The 19,543-nt window shown below is 65.8% G+C and overlaps 1 protein-coding gene across 2 annotated transcripts; it reads right to left on the reverse strand.

The window, feature by feature from the left end:
- Positions 1-886: 886 nt before the first annotated feature.
- On the reverse strand, positions 887-17,427 carry LOC142011661 (L-gulonolactone oxidase-like). Of its 2 annotated transcripts, XM_074991514.1 has the most exons (12): positions 17,161-17,427; positions 13,882-13,983; positions 12,699-12,824; positions 11,734-11,828; positions 9,805-9,895; positions 8,376-8,561; positions 6,095-6,202; positions 5,706-5,782; positions 5,005-5,154; positions 3,264-3,428; positions 2,035-2,125; positions 887-1,282 (listed from the first exon to the last, which is right to left on the reverse strand). In XM_074991514.1, the coding sequence occupies exons 1-12, from the start codon at positions 17,161-17,163 to the stop codon at positions 1,154-1,156; spliced, it is 1,323 nt and encodes a 440-aa protein (XP_074847615.1). In that variant the 5' UTR covers positions 17,164-17,427; the 3' UTR covers positions 887-1,153. The 2 variants fall into 2 exon arrangements, with proteins under 2 accessions (XP_074847615.1, XP_074847616.1); XM_074991515.1 differs by lacking the exons at positions 11,734-11,828; positions 12,699-12,824; positions 13,882-13,983; positions 17,161-17,427 and adding an exon at positions 10,571-10,679.
- Positions 17,428-19,543: the final 2,116 nt, after the last annotated feature.

Genomic DNA, 19,543 nt, shown 5'->3' on the forward strand with positions numbered 1-19,543 from the left:
CGCGTCCCCCAGCCCCGTGGGGCAGGGCCCCCCACCACCCGAGCCGACGGGTCTGGTGCGCCTGCCCCTTTGTCTCCAACCCGCCTCCTCCAGACGGCAGCCGGGCGCTCACCAGTGCGCTGGAGACGTGTTCTGGGGAGACCCAGCGAAGGGGCTGGGAGACGCTCAGCGCTCGGCCGCGGGGTGGGGGTGGACAGACAGATGGACGGACGGACAGACAGACAGACAGACGTGTCCCTCAGCACTGCTGTGTGAACACCCGCCCCCCGCATGGTCCTTTGTACTCCCCCTGCCTGGGCCTGGAGTAGTGACCCGGCCGGCACAGGCAGCAGGACGCACTGCCAGCCTCTCCGGCTCCGAGGGCCTCGCCCTGCCCTGGTCGGGCGCTGGCCAGGCTCCCCCGGGCACGAGAACGCTGGCTGACCAGCCTCTTCACAAGCCAGGGAGAACAGAGCAGAGAATCCCCCTCCGGCCTGTCCGCTGGCGTCTGCCGCTGGCTGCCTGCTCGGCTTGTGGGCCTGGCCTATGGCCTGGGCACCGCGAACGCTCCCAGCCCATCCCGCTTGTGCCCAGCTGGGAGCTGACTACAGCCGACTACAGCTCACCCGGCTCCGGCGCCTCAGCCCACTCACCCTACCAGCTCTGGCCCTTTGCCCCGAGGCCTCCACTGTGGCCTTGTCTTTAGAGACAGGTCTGGATCCAATCTCCGGGCTCTGGGGAAGCCAAGTGAGAAGGCACCAGAACCAGCCGCCCGTCGAATGGAGCCAAACTGGTCTGCGTTCAAGCCCAGCCAGGGTCACAGCCCCCCGGCATTTCTCCAGGAGCGGCACCTGCTCCATGGCCCCCGAATCACCCCATGAGCCGACAGCACAGAGCCCCCAGACTGTTTCCAGGCACCGATGGCTCTTTATTGGAGTGTCTCGCGGACCGTGCGCTCGGAGCTGTACAGGACACTATGGAGGGACAGGCCTGACCCAGGAGCTTCCAATCTAAGAGCCCAAGATGGAGACGGGAGGGCCGGGAAGCCAAGACAGATAGCGGCTGGTTCTGATCTGGGCTGTGGTGGGAGGAGCAGGTCTCACAAGGAGCTCGGAGCAGACCACAGCAGGCAGGATGGCAGCGTCCCGTCTCTTCTCCCCCTGCCCGGCCTCCCTCAGTAAAACACCTTCTCCAGGTAGGCGTTCAGGAACATGCCGGTGGGATCCAGCGCCTCCCGGATGGCGCAGAACTTCTGGAAGCCGGGATACATCTGCTCGAAGTCCTTCCGGGTACAGGTGTGAGCCTGCGAGAGAGCGACCCCGTCACACAGCCACCCCCGGCCACCCCCGACCCCGGAGCGCCGGTGACCTGCCTGCCTCTCTCTGGAGAGACCTACAGGGCGTACGCAGCCCGGGGCCAGGCCCAGCGCAGTCCGACCCCAGGGGCTTTATGGAGGGCGGGGGACAAGCTGGCTCTGTGCGGGTGGGAGCTCTCAGGGCATTGCGGGTGGAAGGGCTGAAGTCCAGGTGATGGGGGTAACTGGGTAACTGGTAAGTCTCACCCTTACAGCTAACTGGTGGGGGCTGAAGCCAGCCACAGACAGGGGGAAGGAGGGGGATCCATCCCGGCCACATCCGTCAGGCGCCCCCACTCCACCATTTAATCAGGTAACTAACTAACCGGGCTTTTACATCCCTGGTCCAGGGGCGCGAAGAGCTAACGGGGCCGTGAAACCAGCCCTGAAATCCCCCAGCCTGAGACGCCTTTGGGGACATCCCCCCGGCTTTGTAAGCCGAGGTCATGGGCGCCGTGTGCTGCAGCCCCGCTGGAAGCGAGCGAGGGGGCTGGGGCCCAGCTCTGGGGAGATGGGGCAGCCGGGGGGTCCCCAGGGGGCTGGAACAGGACTCTGCCTGACTGCCAGGGGATCCAGGCTGGTCCCACACCGCTCCCCCCATCAGGGGCTGGAGCGTGGTTCAGGCCGGCCTCGTGCACAGGGCTGGGGCTGGGCTTGGAGACCTGCGCTCCGGTTCCTCCCCCACCCAGCGGCATCGGTACCTTTGCCCAGTGCGGGCGCCCCCCAGCCTTCTTCATGATGCTCTCGTAGGCCAGCCAGTAGTCCAGCCGCGGCACGTCCTTCCCGTAGGGCCTGCGGGCACAGGGCTGAGTCAGTGACGGGCACCCGCCTCCTTCCACAGGCGGGAGACAGAGCTGCCCTCTCCTGGCCGGGGCTCCGCATCTCCCTCACCCCCAGGGGCTGCTCCGGGGAGCTCAAGTCCCCGGGCTGGGGGTGCTCTGCAGCCAGCCCTGCTCTGGCCAGCAGTGGGGCTTGAACACGCGACGGTCACTGCCACAAGCAGCAGCTGCTCCGCGAGCCGCCCAGGGACGCAGCCAGCTGCCAGCGCCTGCTCCAGCCTCTGCTCCAGCTCCGACTGCCAGCCCAGGAGCCGAAGACACCTGTGCTTTGCGCACGTTTCTTTTGCACCCTGCGGGGGAGGCAAACGTCGCTCGCAGAGCCGGAGGGATTATTGCGGATCTCTCTGGCTGTGGCTGCTTTGGGTTTGTTTCTTTTCTGACCCCTTTCCACCCTGCGGGGAGAAGCCCGAAGCCAAAGGCACCTTGGGGATGCCAGGACCCCTCCCCGCGAGGGGCTGGATCTCTGCTGGGCAGTGCGCCGGGAAGGGGCTGGGGACCCATCACTCGGGGCAGCTCACATCAGCCAGAACAGAGCCTGGTGGAACAGGCTGAGGGACAGTTTCAGGTCCGTGTTTGTCCAGCACCTTGCACGGGTGGTTCTGGGCCATGACGGGGCCCCCGGACATCCCCACAGTAGACACAATTAACAGCAAGTACCAACCCGGATTCCCAGGGGGACAGACCAGTGCACCCGACGGCTCTGTAATCTAGTGTCCACGAGCTGCCCAACCAGCTGGCACACCCGTGACCCAGCCCATGGTGCAATCCCCGTGGGACGTGTGGGGAAACTGAGGCACGCGGTGGGGCCGCGACTGGGCAAAGTCCCCGGTGACAAACCTGGGAACAGGCGCCCAGGCTCCCAACCACCGACGGCGTTTCTGCCCCGGGCAGCAGGCGAAGGGAACGCTGCAGTCGCTGCCTGGGAAGCCCGAATGGACCACGAGCAGTGCGATGGGATCAGCCCAGCCGTCGAGGTCCAGTACAATCGGCTTCTGACGCCCAGGTTACTCCAGCTGTGCTGCAGCCCCTCCCCTGCCGGCCCCCAGCCCCCCCCGCAGGGAGCACCCCCCTCCCAGCCAGCCCCGCCCGACCTGTACATAATGATGTTCACGTAGCAGCTGTCTCGCTGGAAACAGGGGCTCAGCCAGATGTCGTCCCCCCGAGCAAAGCGAACCTCCACCGGGTAGTGGGCCACCACCTTGGGGTTCTTCTCCAGCACGGCCTTCAGCTCCAGCAGGGCCTCCTTCGTCTTCTCGCTGCCCGGCACGAACCGCCCCACGTCAGCGTCGCCTGGCCGGCCCCGGCCTCCCTTCCCCCAGCAGGGCCAGTTCAGAGCCCGAGCGCGTCTCCCCCAGCGCTGGGACAGCGGGGTGGGACCGGGGGCACCAGCGGAGCTGTGTGGGGAGCCCCAGGATGGGATAATGGGGGGCTGCGGGGTGGGACCAGGGGCACCGGCGGACCTGTGTGGGGAGCCCCAGGATGGGACAATGGGGGATTGCGGGGTGGGACCGGGGGCACCGGCGGAGCTGTGTGGGGAGCCCCAGGATGGGATAATGGGGGGCTGCGGGATGGCACTGGGGGCACTGGCGGAGCTGTGTGGGGAGCCCCAGGATGGGATAATGGGGGGCTGTGGGGTGGCACTGGGGGCACTGGCGGAGCTGTGTGGGGAGCCCCAGGATGGGATAATGGGGGGCTGCGGGGTGGCACTGGGGGCACTGGCGGAGCTGTGTGGGGAGCCCCAGGATGGGATAATGGGGGGCTGCGGGGTGGCACTGGGGGCACTGGCGGAGCTGTGTGGGGAGCCCCAGGATGGGATAATGGGGGGCTGCGGGGTGGCACCGGGGGCACTGGCGGAGCTGTGTGGGGAGCCCCAGGATGGGATCATGGGGGGCTGCGGGGTGGGACCGGGGGCACTGGCGGAGCTGTGTGGGGAGCCCCAGGATGGGATCATGGGGGGCTGCGGGGTGGGACCAGGGGCACTGGCGGGGCTGTGTGGGGAGCCCCAGGATGGGATAATGGGGGGCTGTGGGGTGGGACCGGGGCACTGGCGGGGCTGTGTGGGGAGCCCCAGGATGGGACAATGGGGGGCTGTGGGGTGGGACCGGGGCACTGGCGGGGCTGTGTGGGGAGCCCCAGGATGGGATAATGGGGGGCTGAGGGGTGGCACTGGGGGTACTGGCAGAGCTGCGTGGGGAGCCCCAGGATGGGACAATGGGGGGCTGCGGGATGGCACTGGGGGCACTGGCGGAGCTGTGTGGGGAGCCCCAGGATGGGATAATGGGGGGCTGCGGGATGGCACTGGGGGCACTGGCGGAGCTGTGTGGGGAGCCCCAGGATGGGATAATGGGGGGCTGTGGGGTGGCACTGGGGGCACTGGCAGAGCTGTGTGGGGAGCCCCAGGATGGGACAATGGGGGGCTGCGGGGTGGGACCGGGGGCACTGGCGGAGCTGTGTGGGGAGCCGCAGGATGGGACAATGGGGGGCTGCGGGGTGGGACCGGGGGCACCAGCGGAGCTGTGTGGGGAGCCCCAGGATGGGATAATGGGGGGCTGTGGGGTGGGACCGGGGGCACTGGCGGAGCTGTGTGGGGAGCCCCAGGATGGGATAATGGGGGGCTGCGGGGTGGCACTGGGGGCACTGGCAGAGCTCCCCAGCCTGCTCGGGGGCATCCGTGGGTTGCTGAGGGGCGTCAGTCCCTCGCACCAGAAGGAGCTTTCCCCAGCCTGGCTCTGGCCTGGGTGTAGCTGGGCCGGGAGAAAAGAGGTGCCCTGTGACCCCCCCGCGAGCGCGCAGGCAGAGCAGGGCCGGGCCGGGGGCCGCAGCGCAGCTTACATGGGGATGGCCCAGTCCTGGACGTGCTGCCGGAAGCGGCACTCGTAGCTGAAGACCTTGTAGCTGAGGTCGACGGTCTCCCCCTGGCCCGAGAAGAGCAGCCAGAAGAAGCAGCGATTGACCCAGCGCACCAGGCTGGGCAGGAAGGTGCTGCGGGCGGCGGAGGAGAACACAGAACAGACGGGGCGTGGAAGGGACTCGACAGGTCACCGAGTCCAGTCCTGAGCAGCGGGAAAGCAGGAGCCAGCGCCGGGCACCAGCCGGGGTCCCCTGGGCGGCTGCCGGGCTGATTCCCGGCTGTCTGACGGGGCAGGGCTACCGGTCGCTAACCACGCCGAGCGCGGACAGTACCACAGAGCCTCCAGGCGCTTGCTCAGCATTAGCCAATCCCCACAGCCGCCCGTGTCCCCAACCAGCCATCACCCCCTCGGCAGGGGTGTGACTCTGAGCTCGGCCGCACAGCCAGGACTACAGCCTGGGCACCTCCAGTTCCTGCCTCTCCAGCTGCCCTGAGCTCACGGAGGCGGACGGGCGGCTGCCTCCTCTCCTCGCGCTGGATCTGTTCTGGGGAGTCAGGGGGACACTCACACGTAACGCCGCAGCCGCCCGGCTGGCCTGGGTCCCCGCATCCCCCCAGGGGCTCCGAACAGCCGGGCCCACAACACGGCGCCCCGTGAACCTGCCCAGGAGCCCGGCCCTACCTGAGCCAGAGCAGGAACTCCAGCAAGTAGTACCCGACGGCGTAGTCCCAGAGCCAGCTGGCGGAGGACGAGGGAGGCTGCAAGGTACGACAGGGAGGCTCTGATCAGACACTTCCCCGGCGGGGGGCCTGGCAGCCCAGGCCGCCTCTTCCGTCTCTCCAGGACAGTCTCACCCACGGCGGGAAGCGTAAAACGGACGGACGGGTGGACGGACGCTGGGAATGAGGGCGGAGAACAGAGCGGCCCCGGCTCAGATCCGCCCAGGAGCTTGGGGCCCTGCCCCTGGGAAAGGCAGCCCAGGACGTGGGGCACCACCGGTGATCCGGGGTTCAGTCACCCTCCCGTCCCTCGCAGGGCACCCGGCAGCACAGCAGGGGGATGGGCTGCACCTTGTTGGTGTGGTCCTGGTAGATGACGCTCACGTTCTCGCTGTGGGGGAACCACAGGAAGCGAAAATACTCCGATCTGCGCAGGTGGCTGTCGAGGTTGTCCAGGACCTGCGAGGGGCAGAGAAGGGCGGCACTGAACGGGGGGGACCTCCCCCCATGGCTGTGAAAATGAGCCCCTCCCCCCTTCACAGCACCACACACGCCTGGGAGGTGGGGCTGTTTCGTCCCCACGGCGCAGACCCCGACGCACTGGGATCAGGGTCACCGGGTGCCGGAGGTTGGATCGGGCGCTTGGAGGCTGGGCCCCTTCCTCTGCCCGCACCGGGGAACCCCAGCCCCTGAGCCCGTCTGAGGTGTTCCCGGGTTGCACCCCACTTCGCCCAACCCCCCCACGGTTCCACGGCTGCTTCCCCCCAGGGACAGCTCATCCCGGCTCGTCCGCGCAACCCCGGGAGCAGCCCAGCACTGCGGGGGGGGGGCCGTTCTGTGACCCAGGGCTGAGAGGAACGGGCCAGCGGGTGAGGCTGGGGGACGGGACGGTTACGTGCTCCTTTCCCCCCTCCTGGCCTGGAGGTCAGCGCTCCCCCCCCGGAGTCCAACGAGTGGCCTGGCAGGCGCTCCCGGGAACTGCCTGGAGCCTTCCACTCAGGGCTGCATGCGCTGAGGGGCCAGGGCAGTGTCTGTTCGGTCTGTGCAGCACCGAGCACGCTGTGTCCCTGGTCCTCTGGCACCACTGCAACACCGGGAAGTGCACTGGCTGTAAGGCAGCCTCACTCCCGTCTCCACCTCCCTCGCCTCGAACCACTCTCACAGCACGTCGAGACAAACTGCTGGCGAGAAGCCCAATTCCCAGCTGCACAAGCACCTGGGTTATAAGCTCTGCAGGCAGCGATCGCTGCAGGGGGCCAGTGAGGGGTGAAGCCAGGAGCAGGCATGGTTTAACCACCGGCTGCTCAATGCAGCAGCTGCACGCTCCAGCCTCAGGCTGCAAGCACACAGGCAGGGCCAGGGCCGGCCGTGCGGCCAGCGCTCAGAACCCGTCTGTCATGGAGAAGGTGTTTGTAAGCTCCATGGAAGCACGTTGGTCAAGGGAATCAGGTGTCTCTCTCCTGCCCAGCGGCGCCGCTAGGGAGTTCATGATAACAACATCCACTGAATTCAGACACTTGGCTCCAAATACCCCAGCTCTCTTTGACATAAGCTAAAGGAGACTCTCCCATTGGGGGTTACAATCTGGGGGCTATGACACACAGTCGAGCAGTCCCAGTTGCATCCTGCAGAGGACAGCAGTACATTAGCCAACAGGTTCCAGAGCGGCAGCTTTGCTGCTCCTGGGGAACCGCTCAGTGGGGGTGGATGTCCTGTCCTGTGCTCAGAGCTCAGCACTTGGCACAGATGTCCTGGCGCACCTTGTAGAGGAACAGATTTAACGGTGCATAAGCTCTCCTGGCAGAGAGCAGCTGCCCTGGCTGCTGTGACGCAGTGTGGGGGTGCGTGTGAGAGTTGGGCTGGGTGTGTGTGACAGGCAGAGCAGCTCCCAGCAGCTGGGGATGACCCCTGGGGCTGGACCCTAAGCCGGCAGGTCACACCTCTGCCCTGAACAAAGAGCAGGGAGGAGCCGAGCTGGGTGTGAATCAGAGGCGGCTGTTGGAAGCTGGGGAGAGAGGGGGCAGGCAGCCAGCCTGGCGCGGGGGGGAAGCCGCACCCCAGAGGGGCCCCCCTCAGGCTCCTCTCCCCAGGACGGGTTGGAATGACTGTCTCTGCCGGCTGCACTGACACCTCTGTGCTGAGCTGGGCCTCTGTCGCCTAATGAACTTCCTGTTCGACCTGCTGAGTGAGTCCCTCCTGCCTGCGGCCGGGGGGCAGAGCTTGGGGGCCCCCGAACCCATCGCAGATGCACCTGACAAAGCAGGTCTTTGCCCACAGAAGCTTTCGCTGCATTAAATCTGCTCCTCTGCAAGGTGCGCCAGGGCTTCTCGGTGCGTTTGCGGCTACAGACGAACCCGGCGACCCCTCTGGTACTGCGCACCAGCACCATTACCCGGATCAGCCAAACCTGCACCTCCCCCCCGGTGCCAGCTCCGCCCGAAGCACTTAGTTTCCATCCGCCCATGCTGAGTGGCACTAATTCCCCATCCCTCCTTTGAGCCTTTAGTAACTGAGCCCTGTCTCAGCAGCTGCACTCTGGGCAGCCCGTCTGCCATGCACGGCACTGCCCCCCCAGCCGCCGCCGCGAGGGGCCGGTCGCTGTGCGCCTCGCGCTGTCCCGGCACCCCGGTACCTCCTGGAGGGTGGAGGGGAAGGAGGTCTCCAGCAGGTAGAACTCCGGCACGCACTGGAAGGTGAGGCTCAGGACCACGCCCAGGCAGCCCAGGTGCAGCCGGGCGGCCTGGAAGATTTCGGTGTTGACCGACTCGGAGCACTCCCGGATCTCCCCGGACGCCGTCAGCAGCATCAGCGCCACCACCTGTCGGGGGAGCCAGCGCCGGGTCACGGCCAGCCCCGAGGCCGAGCGAGCGACGGCCGCCAGGCAGTGACTCTCGCCGGCCCAGACTCCCGGACTCCCACCAGGCTCCGATTTCCCACGCGGACCCCAAGTGTCATCTCACTTCAGAGTGTTTGTCCCTGAAGTTGGGCACGAGAACACAGACGCACCAGGCGCACTCGGACCCAGCAGCGGCTGTTCCTCCTGGACGCCGCAGCACGGGGGGGAAATCAGTGGGAACAGAACCACTGCACGGACGTTTCTGTGTATGGTCTGGAGCAGCGGTGCCCAACCCCTTCACTAGTGCGGAACCCCGATCACCCCCAAACTGACCACAGACCCCCCCGATCACCCCCAAACTGACCACAGACCCCTCTGATCACTCCCAAACCAACCACAGACCCCCCCGATCACCCCCAAACTGACCACAGACCCCCGATCAACCCCAAACCGATCGCAGACCCCTCTCATCACCCCCAAACTGACTGCAGGACCCCAATTGCCCCCAGACTGACCACAGACCCCTGATCACCCCCAAACCAATTGCAGACCCCTCCCAAACCAACTGCAGAGCCCCTGATCACCCCCAAACTGATCGCAGACCCCTCTGATCACCTCCAAACTGATTGCAGGCCCCCTATTGCCCCCGACTGACCACAGACCCCTGATCACCCCCAAACCAATTGCAGACTCCTCTGATCACTTCCAAACCGACCCCAGACCCCCCCGATCACCCCCAAACCAATCACAGACCCCCAATTACCCCAAATGGATCACAGACCCCCGATCACCCCCAAACCAATTAGAGACCCCCCAATCACCCCCAAACTGATCACAGACGCCCAATCACCCCAAACCAATCAGACCCCCCCAATCACCCCTAAACTGATTGCAGACCTGCCCGATCACCCCCAAACTGACCGCAGACCCCCCTATTACCCCAAACCGATCATGGACCCTGCTCACCCCCAAACCATTTGTGGAGCCCCATTCAAGGCAATTCCAGCTGCTCCGGGCCCTTCATTCAAAGGGACGGAAACCACAGCCCAGATTTCCGGCAGCAACTCCTAACGTTATTGGACGACAGCTCATTTCTTTCCAATGGGCTCGTCGACAGCCGAACCTTCTCTGCTACGTCGCCCCCCCCGCCCCCGCGCAGAGCGCCTGCTCCCCAGCAGCCCCCACCCCATCCCGCCGGGCCGGGCCAGGCTGTGCCGCGCCTTACCTGGGTGGGCAGGATGCCGTGACTGATGCCTGTGTTGTGCGTCCCCGTGCCAATGACCCCGGCGGCTGCCACCTCCGAAACGGCTCCTAAGCTGCACCCGGACAGAGCCGTCACCGGGGCGTTCGGTGGGGGGCTCCTTCCCGGGCGCCTCTCGGGAGGGCAGGAATGAACATGACACCCCCCACTGCCCCAGGCAGGACGTGCCAAGGCACCAGCACACGCCTGCTGCGTCACGCCAGCCGTGCACAGGTCACAGGCTGGCGGGCAGGGGACAGACGTGGGCCTGACGCTCTGACTCCAGGCAGTCCCTGAGATGCTAACCCGGGGGTGACTGAAGGAGGAAAGTGCCTGGTTTGTCATCGACCAGTGAACCAGCTCACGGGGAAACCCCGGCTCAAAACGCAGCCGTAGCACAACTCTAATGGGAGGAGCGGGACCTCGGCAGGCCCCTGAGTCCAGCGCCTGCTCTCAGGGCAGCACTGAGTCGTGCCGACACCGTCCCTGCCTGCCTCGGGGACGACATCAGTGCAGTGTGCGCTCTGGGACAGGGGCTGGCACTCAACCCTCGCACAAAAGTGCCAGAGCTCCCCGGGGCCTGCACGAGAGGGCAAATTCACTCTGCACTTCTGACTCATTTTCTCCCTCCCACATGAGCGCAGTGTGAATGCACCAGGCTGCACGACAGCCAGAACTGTGCACCACAGACGTGCATCAGCACACGCACGGTGACCACACAACCTGGATCTTGCTCACTCTGCTCACGCACCGCAGGCACGTCTTTCTGAAGCCCTCTCCAAGGCCGGGCAACCTCCTGTTCAGCCGGCCTGCAGGAGCTCCCATTGAGCGAGCCATCGACCCGGCTCAGTCATCCCTGTTAGAGACTTCTCTCCTCTAGCGTCAGTGGAATTCACAATGAGACAGACCCGCACGGCCTCCACATCCCTCCTGGGAACCCCCCTCAGGGCCGCACAAACACGGCCACTGCTAGAAAGAGTCGGAGCTTTTTAGAGGCAGAAGGGGCTGTAGAGACCATCCAGCCTGACTGCTGCAAAGCAAAGCCCCCAGCGCCTCACTCAGCGCTCCTGCGCCAGGCCCACAACTCCGGCTGGAGCGACAGCTCCTCTTTTAAACAGACTTCGGCTCGGGAGTTCCAGGGCTCCGCTCCAGACCCTGCCCCGGGGGAAGTTCTCCCAGTGGGCATTTGCCCCTCGCTCTAAGGCACCGGCACCGGATTTCTAGTTCGGATCTGCCTGACTTCAGCTTCCGGCCATTGGACACGTTAGGGCCAGAGTCTGCTGGAGCAAAGAGCCGTCCCTCGGGAATCTCTCCTCCGTGCCCTGCACTTCCAGCAGGGAAATCGGTGCCCCGTTAGAGCCAAGGAAGAGAAATCTTTGCTCTGGGACATGCTCTTGAGCAACCCAGTGTGTAAGTAAGGCCTTGTCTAGCAGGGGAGTTTGTGGGTATCCAGTTATCCCTCGATTTACCAGCGATTTCATCCTGGGCAACCTCCGCGAAAATCGAATTTCACATAAATTGGGCGGGGGTTGGCTGGGGGAACGGGCAGCCACGTGGCCCCTGGTCTCTCCCAGCTGGGGGGCACCCAGCTGCTTCTGCCGCGGTTTCTCCCGGCTGGCAGAGCCGTGGGCTCAAGGGGGGGCAGGAGGGTGGTTGCGGTTTGCACTTAACTCACGTTCATGCAAGTTAAGCAGAAATCGAAATCGCGCTTCTCGAGGGGTTACTGCAATCACTTCGGTATGATTACACTGGGGACTCTCCTACTCCCACCCAGGAATGCCGTGATGCCGGATTAGTTTATCGGGTGCAGACAAGCCGGAGATCCTGGCTTGGGGCAATGAAGGCGCCCCAGGATCGGGAAAGCTGGATGGGTGCCCCAAGTAACAGTGAACAGCAAACCCGAGGCTCACGTACTTGGGCAGGGCCAGCCGGTACTTGCTCAGCTCGACGTTGAGATCGGAGAGGAGGATTCCCGCTTCCACCGTCACTTGCCTCTTCTCCTCATCTACCTGCAAGAGAGGAGCTCTTAGGACTGGTACTCAGGGCCCTCGCGAAGCCCTGGCTGCTGGTCGCTGCTCCGGGGACGTTTCACGCTGACCCCCTCCCAGGCTGAGTGGCTGGACAGAGCCGGCAGGTGAGAGCTGAGCCCAGGTGGGTGCCAGGTTCTGTCTGGGGAGGTGTGTGAAGTGACATAGCACGTCCCCTCCTGGGCGGCCGGCCAGAACCCAGCCCTGCTGGGCAGTGATTGCAAACGGGCTCCTTGGTCTCATTCCAGGACCGTGTGCCCCCAGCACAAATCCCAGCAGCACACCCGGCCCCCGCTGGCTGCCTTGAGAGTCCCAATGGGCTGGGGAGGGTAGAGCCAGGCCTGGCCGCCGACCCACCCGGTGTCAGGGGAGGGACAGGTGTGCAGGGGGTCGCCCTGCGCTAACGCTCTCCCAGCTCTGTGAGGAGAGAGGGCCCCGGCCTTGGAGCCACGTCACAGGACCAGAAACCAGTGGACCTTGAGACGAAGGCTCGAGCCGAACTCCCAAGAGAACCAGATGTTGAGATCAGATTTCTTGTCTCCCCAGGTTGGTCTCCTCTCAGCTGCCCCTGAACTTCTGTGCCCGGCTGGCAGCCCGGGAGAAAAAGCAGCTCCCCAGATATCTCCAGAAGGAGGAACCCGCGACTTTATACCCAGCCCTCACCTGCTGGAGCAGGTCCCTAGAGCGCCCCCAAGGACAGGGCCCTCATGGGCTTCACTTCACCAGACTGCTGGCCATGGTCTGCCGCAGGCCAAGAGCCAAGGGGGGTGGGACGCCTTTCCTTGCCTGCTGCTTGGACAAGGTAACGCTTGGGCGCGTCCCACAGCCTGGCCGAGCAGGGACCTCCCGTACCTTGAGGATCTTGTTCATCTTCCCCATGTGGACCATGAAGTCATCTGTGCAGGCGATGTCTGAAGGGGAATGTCCGCCCCCGACCACCTTCACCCTCTTACTCCGCTGCCGGGCCAGATCCAAAATCTGCAAAGACAGCGCTCGGCGCCGTCAAAGGCAATGTGAGCCCCGAGCACGTGGAGAACCCGCTGCCCGTGGGACTGGAACCCACGACGCTTGGGTACGAAAGGAGCGGGGAGCCCACTGGTGCTGGAGGAGAACGGTGCCCAGGGGGGCTCCCGGCTGCGCTGCTGTCCTCTCTCGGCCTCCCGCCGCTACAGGGCGCAAAGCGTTTACAAGAGCACATGTCCCGCCCTTGCAATTGGGGCTGTGCCCTTCAGAGCTGCGGGCGCCCGCGTCTGCGTCCCTGCCTGGCGAAAGCCGCGCCTCGTTTTTGTGGCTGCAGGTACAAACTTGGGCTCTATGCAGAGCTCTGCACGCGTGAGTTAACGGGGCGAAGCCGCTAACGTGTGTGCACCTGGGCAATGAAATGGGGAGTTATCCTCAAATGGATAGGAACTGGGGTATTTCCCTGAGCACCCCTGGGGTGAAACCCACCGCCCGCCGATGGCCAGCGTGAGCTTCCGGCTCCCCTTAAATCCAGGCTTAAATGGACTAAGTGGTGCCCAGCCCGTGTGTTCCGGCCCCAGGGTTTCACTCCAGTAGAAAAAGTCCCTCCTCTCTTTTCCCGCCTCCTGCTGCTTTTGGTTCAGGACACCCAGGAGCCCTGCGGCACCGTACAGACGCAGGCTCTGTGCACACCGCAGAGCTATTTCAGGATCCCAAGGTCGCACCCACGCAGTTACGAGACTGCGGGAACCCAAAACAGGAACTCTGCACCGAGGAAACGGGCCCGGAGTTTCGAAATGCACCTGCACCCAGCACAGCCTGTTGTGGGAGGAGTAAGGGGCAACTCGAAAGAGGGGCAAATCCCAAGGAGCCTCTTTCGAATGGCCCTGGAATAGGATGTGAAATTACGGGTCGTATGTCGAGTTAAGGGCACAGAGCAAACACAGTGAATGATTCATTTGGGCCGAAGCTCCTGGGGCCTGGAGCCCACTTTGCCGGATGCATGAAGCTGGCACTTCAGTTGGGCAGGGTTAGACAAACGCAGGGAGAAAGATGGGCGGAGACGTCTTCCTACCTCCTTCATCTCCTCCACCGACGTCGGCTGGAAGTACAGTTCGGGGGAGGAGCCGTACGTCCTGGCCCAGTTTTGGAACTTGACGCCTCCCTGGCCGTGAACCTAGGCCAGAGACAGATGAAACCGGACAAGGGGATGATTTTTCCCTCCCAACGGGTGGTTAAGCGGCGGAACTCCCTGCCGCAGGGTGTTGCGGAGGGAAAGAACTGAACACCGCTGCAGAAGGGTCTGAATGGTTCCAGGGACATCAGGCAGCGGCAAAGTGATTGTTAATTATCGGGCCGTGTGCTCCAGGCTCACTCCAGGCTCTAACTATCAGAGACTGGGACGTGGCCTGTGTTGAAGCAGATTATCCTGCAGGCACCTGCAGTGGGCAGGTCCGGAGCCGCTAACAGCCCCTGCGATCACCACCTGGGGGCTGGGCAGGAGCCAGGCCAGTGGGGGCCCACACGGCCTCCAGGCTCTGGTTAGCTCCTAGCACTGAGCGCTGCCCGTGGGGACTAGCACCAGCCTATGGACAGGAGCGACCCAAAGGCTCCACGCTGAGTCAGCCGCTCCAGGGGGTGGACGTAACTCAGCTGCCTCTGCTGCACAGCTCCCAGGGCAATGGGAACGTCAGGTGGGGTCAGCCAGTGCTGACTGCCCCCTGCTCCCAGAGCCCCCAGCCCCCATCCTTGGCACCCTCGACTGCCCCCTGCTCCCAGAGCCCCCAGCCCCCATCCCTGGCACCCTCGACTGCCTCTGCTCCCAGAGCCCCCAGCCCCCATCCCTGGCACCCTCGACTGCCCCCTGCTCCCAGAGCCCCCAGCCCCCATCCCTGGCACCCTCGACTGCCCCCTGCTCCCAGAGCCCCCAGCCCCCATCCCTGGTACCCTCGACTGCCCCCTGCTCCCAGAGCCCCCACCCCCCATCCCTGGCACCCTCGACTGCCCCCTGCTCCCAGAGCCCCCAGCCCCCATCCCTGGCACCCTCGACTGCCCCCTGCTCCCAGAGCCCCCAGCCCCCATCCCTGGCACCCTCGACTGCCTCTGCTCCCAGAACCCCCATCCCCCATCCCTGGCACCCTCGACTGCCCCCTGCTCCCAGAGCCCCCAGCCCCCATCCCTGGCACTCTCGACTGCCCCCTACTCCCAGAGACCCCACCCCCCATCCCTGGCACCCTCGACTGTCCCCTGCTCCCAGAGCCCCCACCCCCCGTCCCTGGCACTCTCGACTGCCCCTGCTCCCAGAGACCCCACCCCCCCATCCCTGGCACCCTTGACTGCCCCCTGCTCCCAGAGCCCCCAGCCCCCATCCCTGGCACCCTTGACTGCCCCCTGCTCCCAGAACCCCACCCCCTGTCCCTGGCACCCTCAACTGCCCCCTGCTCCCAGAGACCCCACCCTGCTACCCTCCCATCCCCGACTCCCTGCAGCCCCCCTGCTCCCCTCCTACCTACGATGCCTCAACAGGCCCTGCTCCTTACGCAGAGGCCACACACTGGTCTCCTGCCACCCCCAACAGCCCAAAGTGCCCCCACCTGTCTCCCCGTCTACCCGGACCCCCCAGTCCCTGTGCAGAGCCCCCACTGGACACTCCGACTTGCCCTTTTCTGGCACGGATTCAGCTTGGGAAGGGGAACAGCCACACCACAGCCGAAGCTCATTCCAAACCAGTGGCTGTCAGCCCTGCCGGGCGGCCCCGCTCCTTGGGCTGTGCCCACCCAGCATGGCATGCAGGGTCTGCCCAGCCCTGGCTGGTGAACCCAGCACTCCCACGCCTGCCTGGAGCGCCTGCACTGGGGGTGAGCCGGGTCCCTGCAGCGCTACCCCGAACATCTGCCTTGAGCCAGTGTCAGGTCCTGGAGCCCGGACGTGACCCCCACCCAGCCAGGGCCCAGGAGCCAGGTCTCAGGGGCTGGCCGAGCAGGGCTCCCGCTACCTTTTCCACCCGTGGGCAGAATAAATGCTATGTGCACTGAGGGGTACGTGGACGTGCACCATCCGTAGGCAGACACGCTGCCGGCTGCGGGCGATCTGTAGTCGGCTGGGCAGCACCTGCATGTTCCCCTGGCGGCCGCCCCAGCGCTCAGCTCATGGGGAACCCTGGTGCCTCCCAGACGCAGCTAGTGGAGGGCCAGGGGTGCTCCTGGGTCAAGCCGGAGTCCCAGGCAAGGCGCAGGGGGCAGCGCAGACGGAGCCAGGGAGGCCTGGCCGCACTGCCCAGATTCCTGCTCCTGCGGGGGAACGGGCCACCCCCCTGGACGGCCCCTGCCCACGGTCAGCGCCCTGCCCCCCACCCGTGCACCCCCACCTGGAACTGGGGGGCAGAAGGGTCCCAGCCATTGCCCCCAGGCCAGCTGGCACCAGCCCCCCGGCGCGGCCCCCAGCCCGTTCCTAGGGGCCAGCCCAGCATCGCGGGGCGGGGCGGGGAGCGGCTCCAGCACCCTGGGGCTGCCCCGGCTGCAGCGGCCACAGGGCGGGGGCACTGGCCGAGCTCCCCGAGGGGTGCCCCAGGCTGGCTGCCCTCCCCACCCTCTCCTGCGGACCCCCCACCTGACCCTGGGGGTGCAGGAGCATCTCGGGGGCTGCAGCAGGGGCTCAGCGGCTCCCCGCGGCCCCCCCCATCGCACCCTGGTCGGACTCGGGGTTCCCGGGGCGGGGGGTTCCCGGAGCTGCCCGAACACCCCCGTGTCCCTGCGCTGGCTGCTCTCCCCTGGGGGCTCCGGGGGCGCGGCCCTGGGTCCCACACCCCGCCCGGCCGGCCGGCTCCTGGGGCGGGGGCTGCGCTGCTGCCCCCCATCACCGCCCCCCGCTCCGGGCCGGGGGTCGCTGCGGTGCTGCTACCAGGGCTCAGCCGCCCCCCCCCCTCCCCGCCCGGTGCCACCCCCGGGCTCCCGGCTCCGCAACCCGCCGGGACGTTGTTCTCCTGGGAACCCCCCAAACCCGCCCCAGCCCCGGGGCCCGGTTACAGGGGACGTCCCGGGCTGCGCACAGCCAACTCTGCAGCCCTCCTCGCCGGCCAGCGCCGCTTCCCCGGGCCGGATCGGGCCCCCTGCGCCCCATCCGGCCGGGATCGGGCCCCTCTGCGCCCCAGCCGGCCGGGATCGGGCCCCTCTGCGCCCCGGCCGGCCGGGATCGGGCCCCTCTGCGCCCCAGCCGGCCGGGATCGGGGTCGGGCTCGGGGTCGGGGCCGGGCTCGGGCAGCCTTTGTCCGCCCCGGGGAAGCTCCCGCGGGCCGATCCCCGCCCCCATCCCTCGCTCCCCCCCCTCCCGCCGCCCCGGGGGCCCCGCTCCTCACCATGGCGCCGGGCGGGCTCGGCTCGGCTCGGGGCGGGCTGCGGGCTCCGGGGCGCAGCGGGGCAGCGGCCGGACGCGCGGACGGGGCAGCGCGGGAGGAGCCGCAGAGCCCAGCCGCTGACTCAGCCGGGCCGGGGGCTGGGGGCGGCCGCAAAGCGCCTCCGTCCCTCCCTCCCCCTGCCCGCCCAAGGGCTAATGAGTAACCGCAGCGCCCGGCCCCGGCCTCGGGCAGCCCTGAGCGCTCGGGCCCGGCTGCGGCCGGGATCACCCAGGCACCTGCCTTAGCTCCAGGGCTGGCAGGGAGCCGCTGGCACCGGGGCCCCCTGGACAAGAGGTTCCGTCCCGCATGGCCCGGCCCTACAGGGGGCCCCGTTGGGACACGGACCCAGGCAGCGGCACCCGGATGTCGGGCGGTCCGGGGACGCAGGTGTGGCCGCTCCCCCCTCCGCAGCAGCTTTGGCAGGAGGAAGGACAGTCCGGTGGTTGGAGAAGGAGGGTCGGGCTGTGCCACAGGTTGTCTGCATGACCCTGGGCATGTCACTTAGTGTGGGTCTGCCCAGCAGCCCCGAGCAGGGCTCCCTCTAATTTCTTCCATGCAGGGGCAGGATGAATTTTGTTGTGTGCGCAGAGGCGGGTGCCGTGTGCACCACCAATGGAAACATGCTGCCGGCTGTGGGTGGCGGTGGGCGCTCAGCCAATCGGCTGGTGCAGTCTGGATCTCTCCGGGGTGGCCGCCCAGGTGCTTGTTGACTCCCAGCTAGGAGGTGTCGATGTCACACAGTTCAAGGCCAGAAGGGAGCAGCGGATTATCTCCTGTCACAGGCCACCCCCGCTGCCCCGCTCCTGCACAATGAGCTGAGCTCACACAGCTCCAGAGAGCCGCGCTCCCGGCCTGGGCCCTCCCTCTCCGGTGCAGGGCCCTGCGACGCGCTCAGGTCCGTGCCCCTCAAAGGACAGGCTGGGGCGGCGCTTGGACCCTCAGCCTCTCCAGCAGCACAGCAGCTTCGGGGCACAGCACCAGCTGGGCAGGACCAAAGGTCACCAGAAGCTGCAGCCTGGGCCCGGGGCACACTCCAGAGCTCCCTCCCGAGGCTGAGGGCGAAGTGCAACCTGGACACCGGCCGGTTGGTGCTTTGCCACGCACCAGCGCGTAAACCATCGCCTGGTTCGCCGGCCTCCTGCGCTGCCAAAGCCTCTCCAGGCACACGGCTGCAGCGACTCTCGGGGCGCAGCAGCTCCCTGGGGTCCGTGGAGGGGAACTTACCGTTGCTAAGCGAGCGGAAGGCAAGTGACCGAAGGCCCCTGCTCACAGCGTAGGTGGGAGGGAATCAAAGAAAGAGAATGCTAGAACTGGAAGGGAGCGTGAGAGGCCATCGAGTCCAGCCCCCTGCCCTCATGGCAGGACCAAGTACTGTCTAGACCATCCCTGACAGACACTATATAACCTGTTCTTAAATATCTCCAGAGATGGAGATTCCACAACCTCCCTTGGCAATTTATTCCACTGTTTCACCACCCTGACAGTTAGGAACTTTTTCCTAATGTCCAACCTAAACCTCCCTTGCTGCAGTTTAAGCCCATTGCCTCTTGTTCTATCCTCAGAAGCCAAGAACAAGTTTTCTCCTTCCTCCTTATGACACCCTTTTAGATACCTGAAAACCACTGTCATGTCCCCCCTTAATCTTCTCTTTTCCAAACTAAACAAGCCCAATTCTTTCAGCCTTTCTTCATAGCTCATGTTCTCTAGACCTTTGATCATTCACACCCGTGTTCTCTGTAAGCTGAGTGCTTGGGCTGCTGCCTGGGAGAGAGTCAAATGCTGCCTGGCTGATCAGCAGAGCTCTCACAGCCTCTACATGTGCGGCTAGGGGTGGTGCACATCCTCACTGGCCTCAGTGCACAGAAAAAATTCATTCCACACAGATGGAAAAAATCAGAGGGAGCCTTGTTCCACAAGTAGGGTCAGTGATCGCCCCTAACGCACGCCCTCCAGCCAGTACCTGCAGTCACCACCTTGTTTGGATGTCTCCCAGGTGTGGAAATGGGACTGACACCACCTATTCATGTCAGGCAGCTCCAGGATCCTGGCTGCTGCTGCCAGGGCCAGGGCCTTCCGAAGGCACAGAACAGGCAATGGAGGGACTGATCGGCCCCCATCGCCCGTTCCGGCTCCCGGCAGTCACACGCGAGGGAGGCCCAGCGCATGGGGTATGTCTCTGACTGTCTTGGCTAACACCATTGATAGGCCTCCAGGGACTCACTCCATTCCAGCGCCGAGATGTCTGGGTGACCGTGGGGGGAGCCCACAGCAGGGATCCCCCTGCACTCATCAGCAGGGCTGGGGGAAGCCGAGCCCCGAGAATTCCCTCCCCAGCCCCTTTAGG

Source organism: Carettochelys insculpta, chromosome 3 (genome assembly GCF_033958435.1).
Source record: "Carettochelys insculpta isolate YL-2023 chromosome 3, ASM3395843v1, whole genome shotgun sequence".
NCBI lineage: Eukaryota > Metazoa > Chordata > Testudines > Carettochelyidae > Carettochelys > Carettochelys insculpta.

Coding starts and splice junctions, on each gene's coding strand:
- LOC142011661 (XM_074991514.1), bottom strand. Junction 8,562..9,804: donor ACGGCATCCTGCCCACCCAG/GTAAGGCGCGGC, acceptor CTCCCCCGACAG/GTGGTGGCGCTGATGCTGCT. Junction 2,126..3,263: donor GTGAACATCATTATGTACAG/GTCGGGCGGGGC, acceptor CTGTGCCCGCAG/GCCCTACGGGAAGGACGTGC.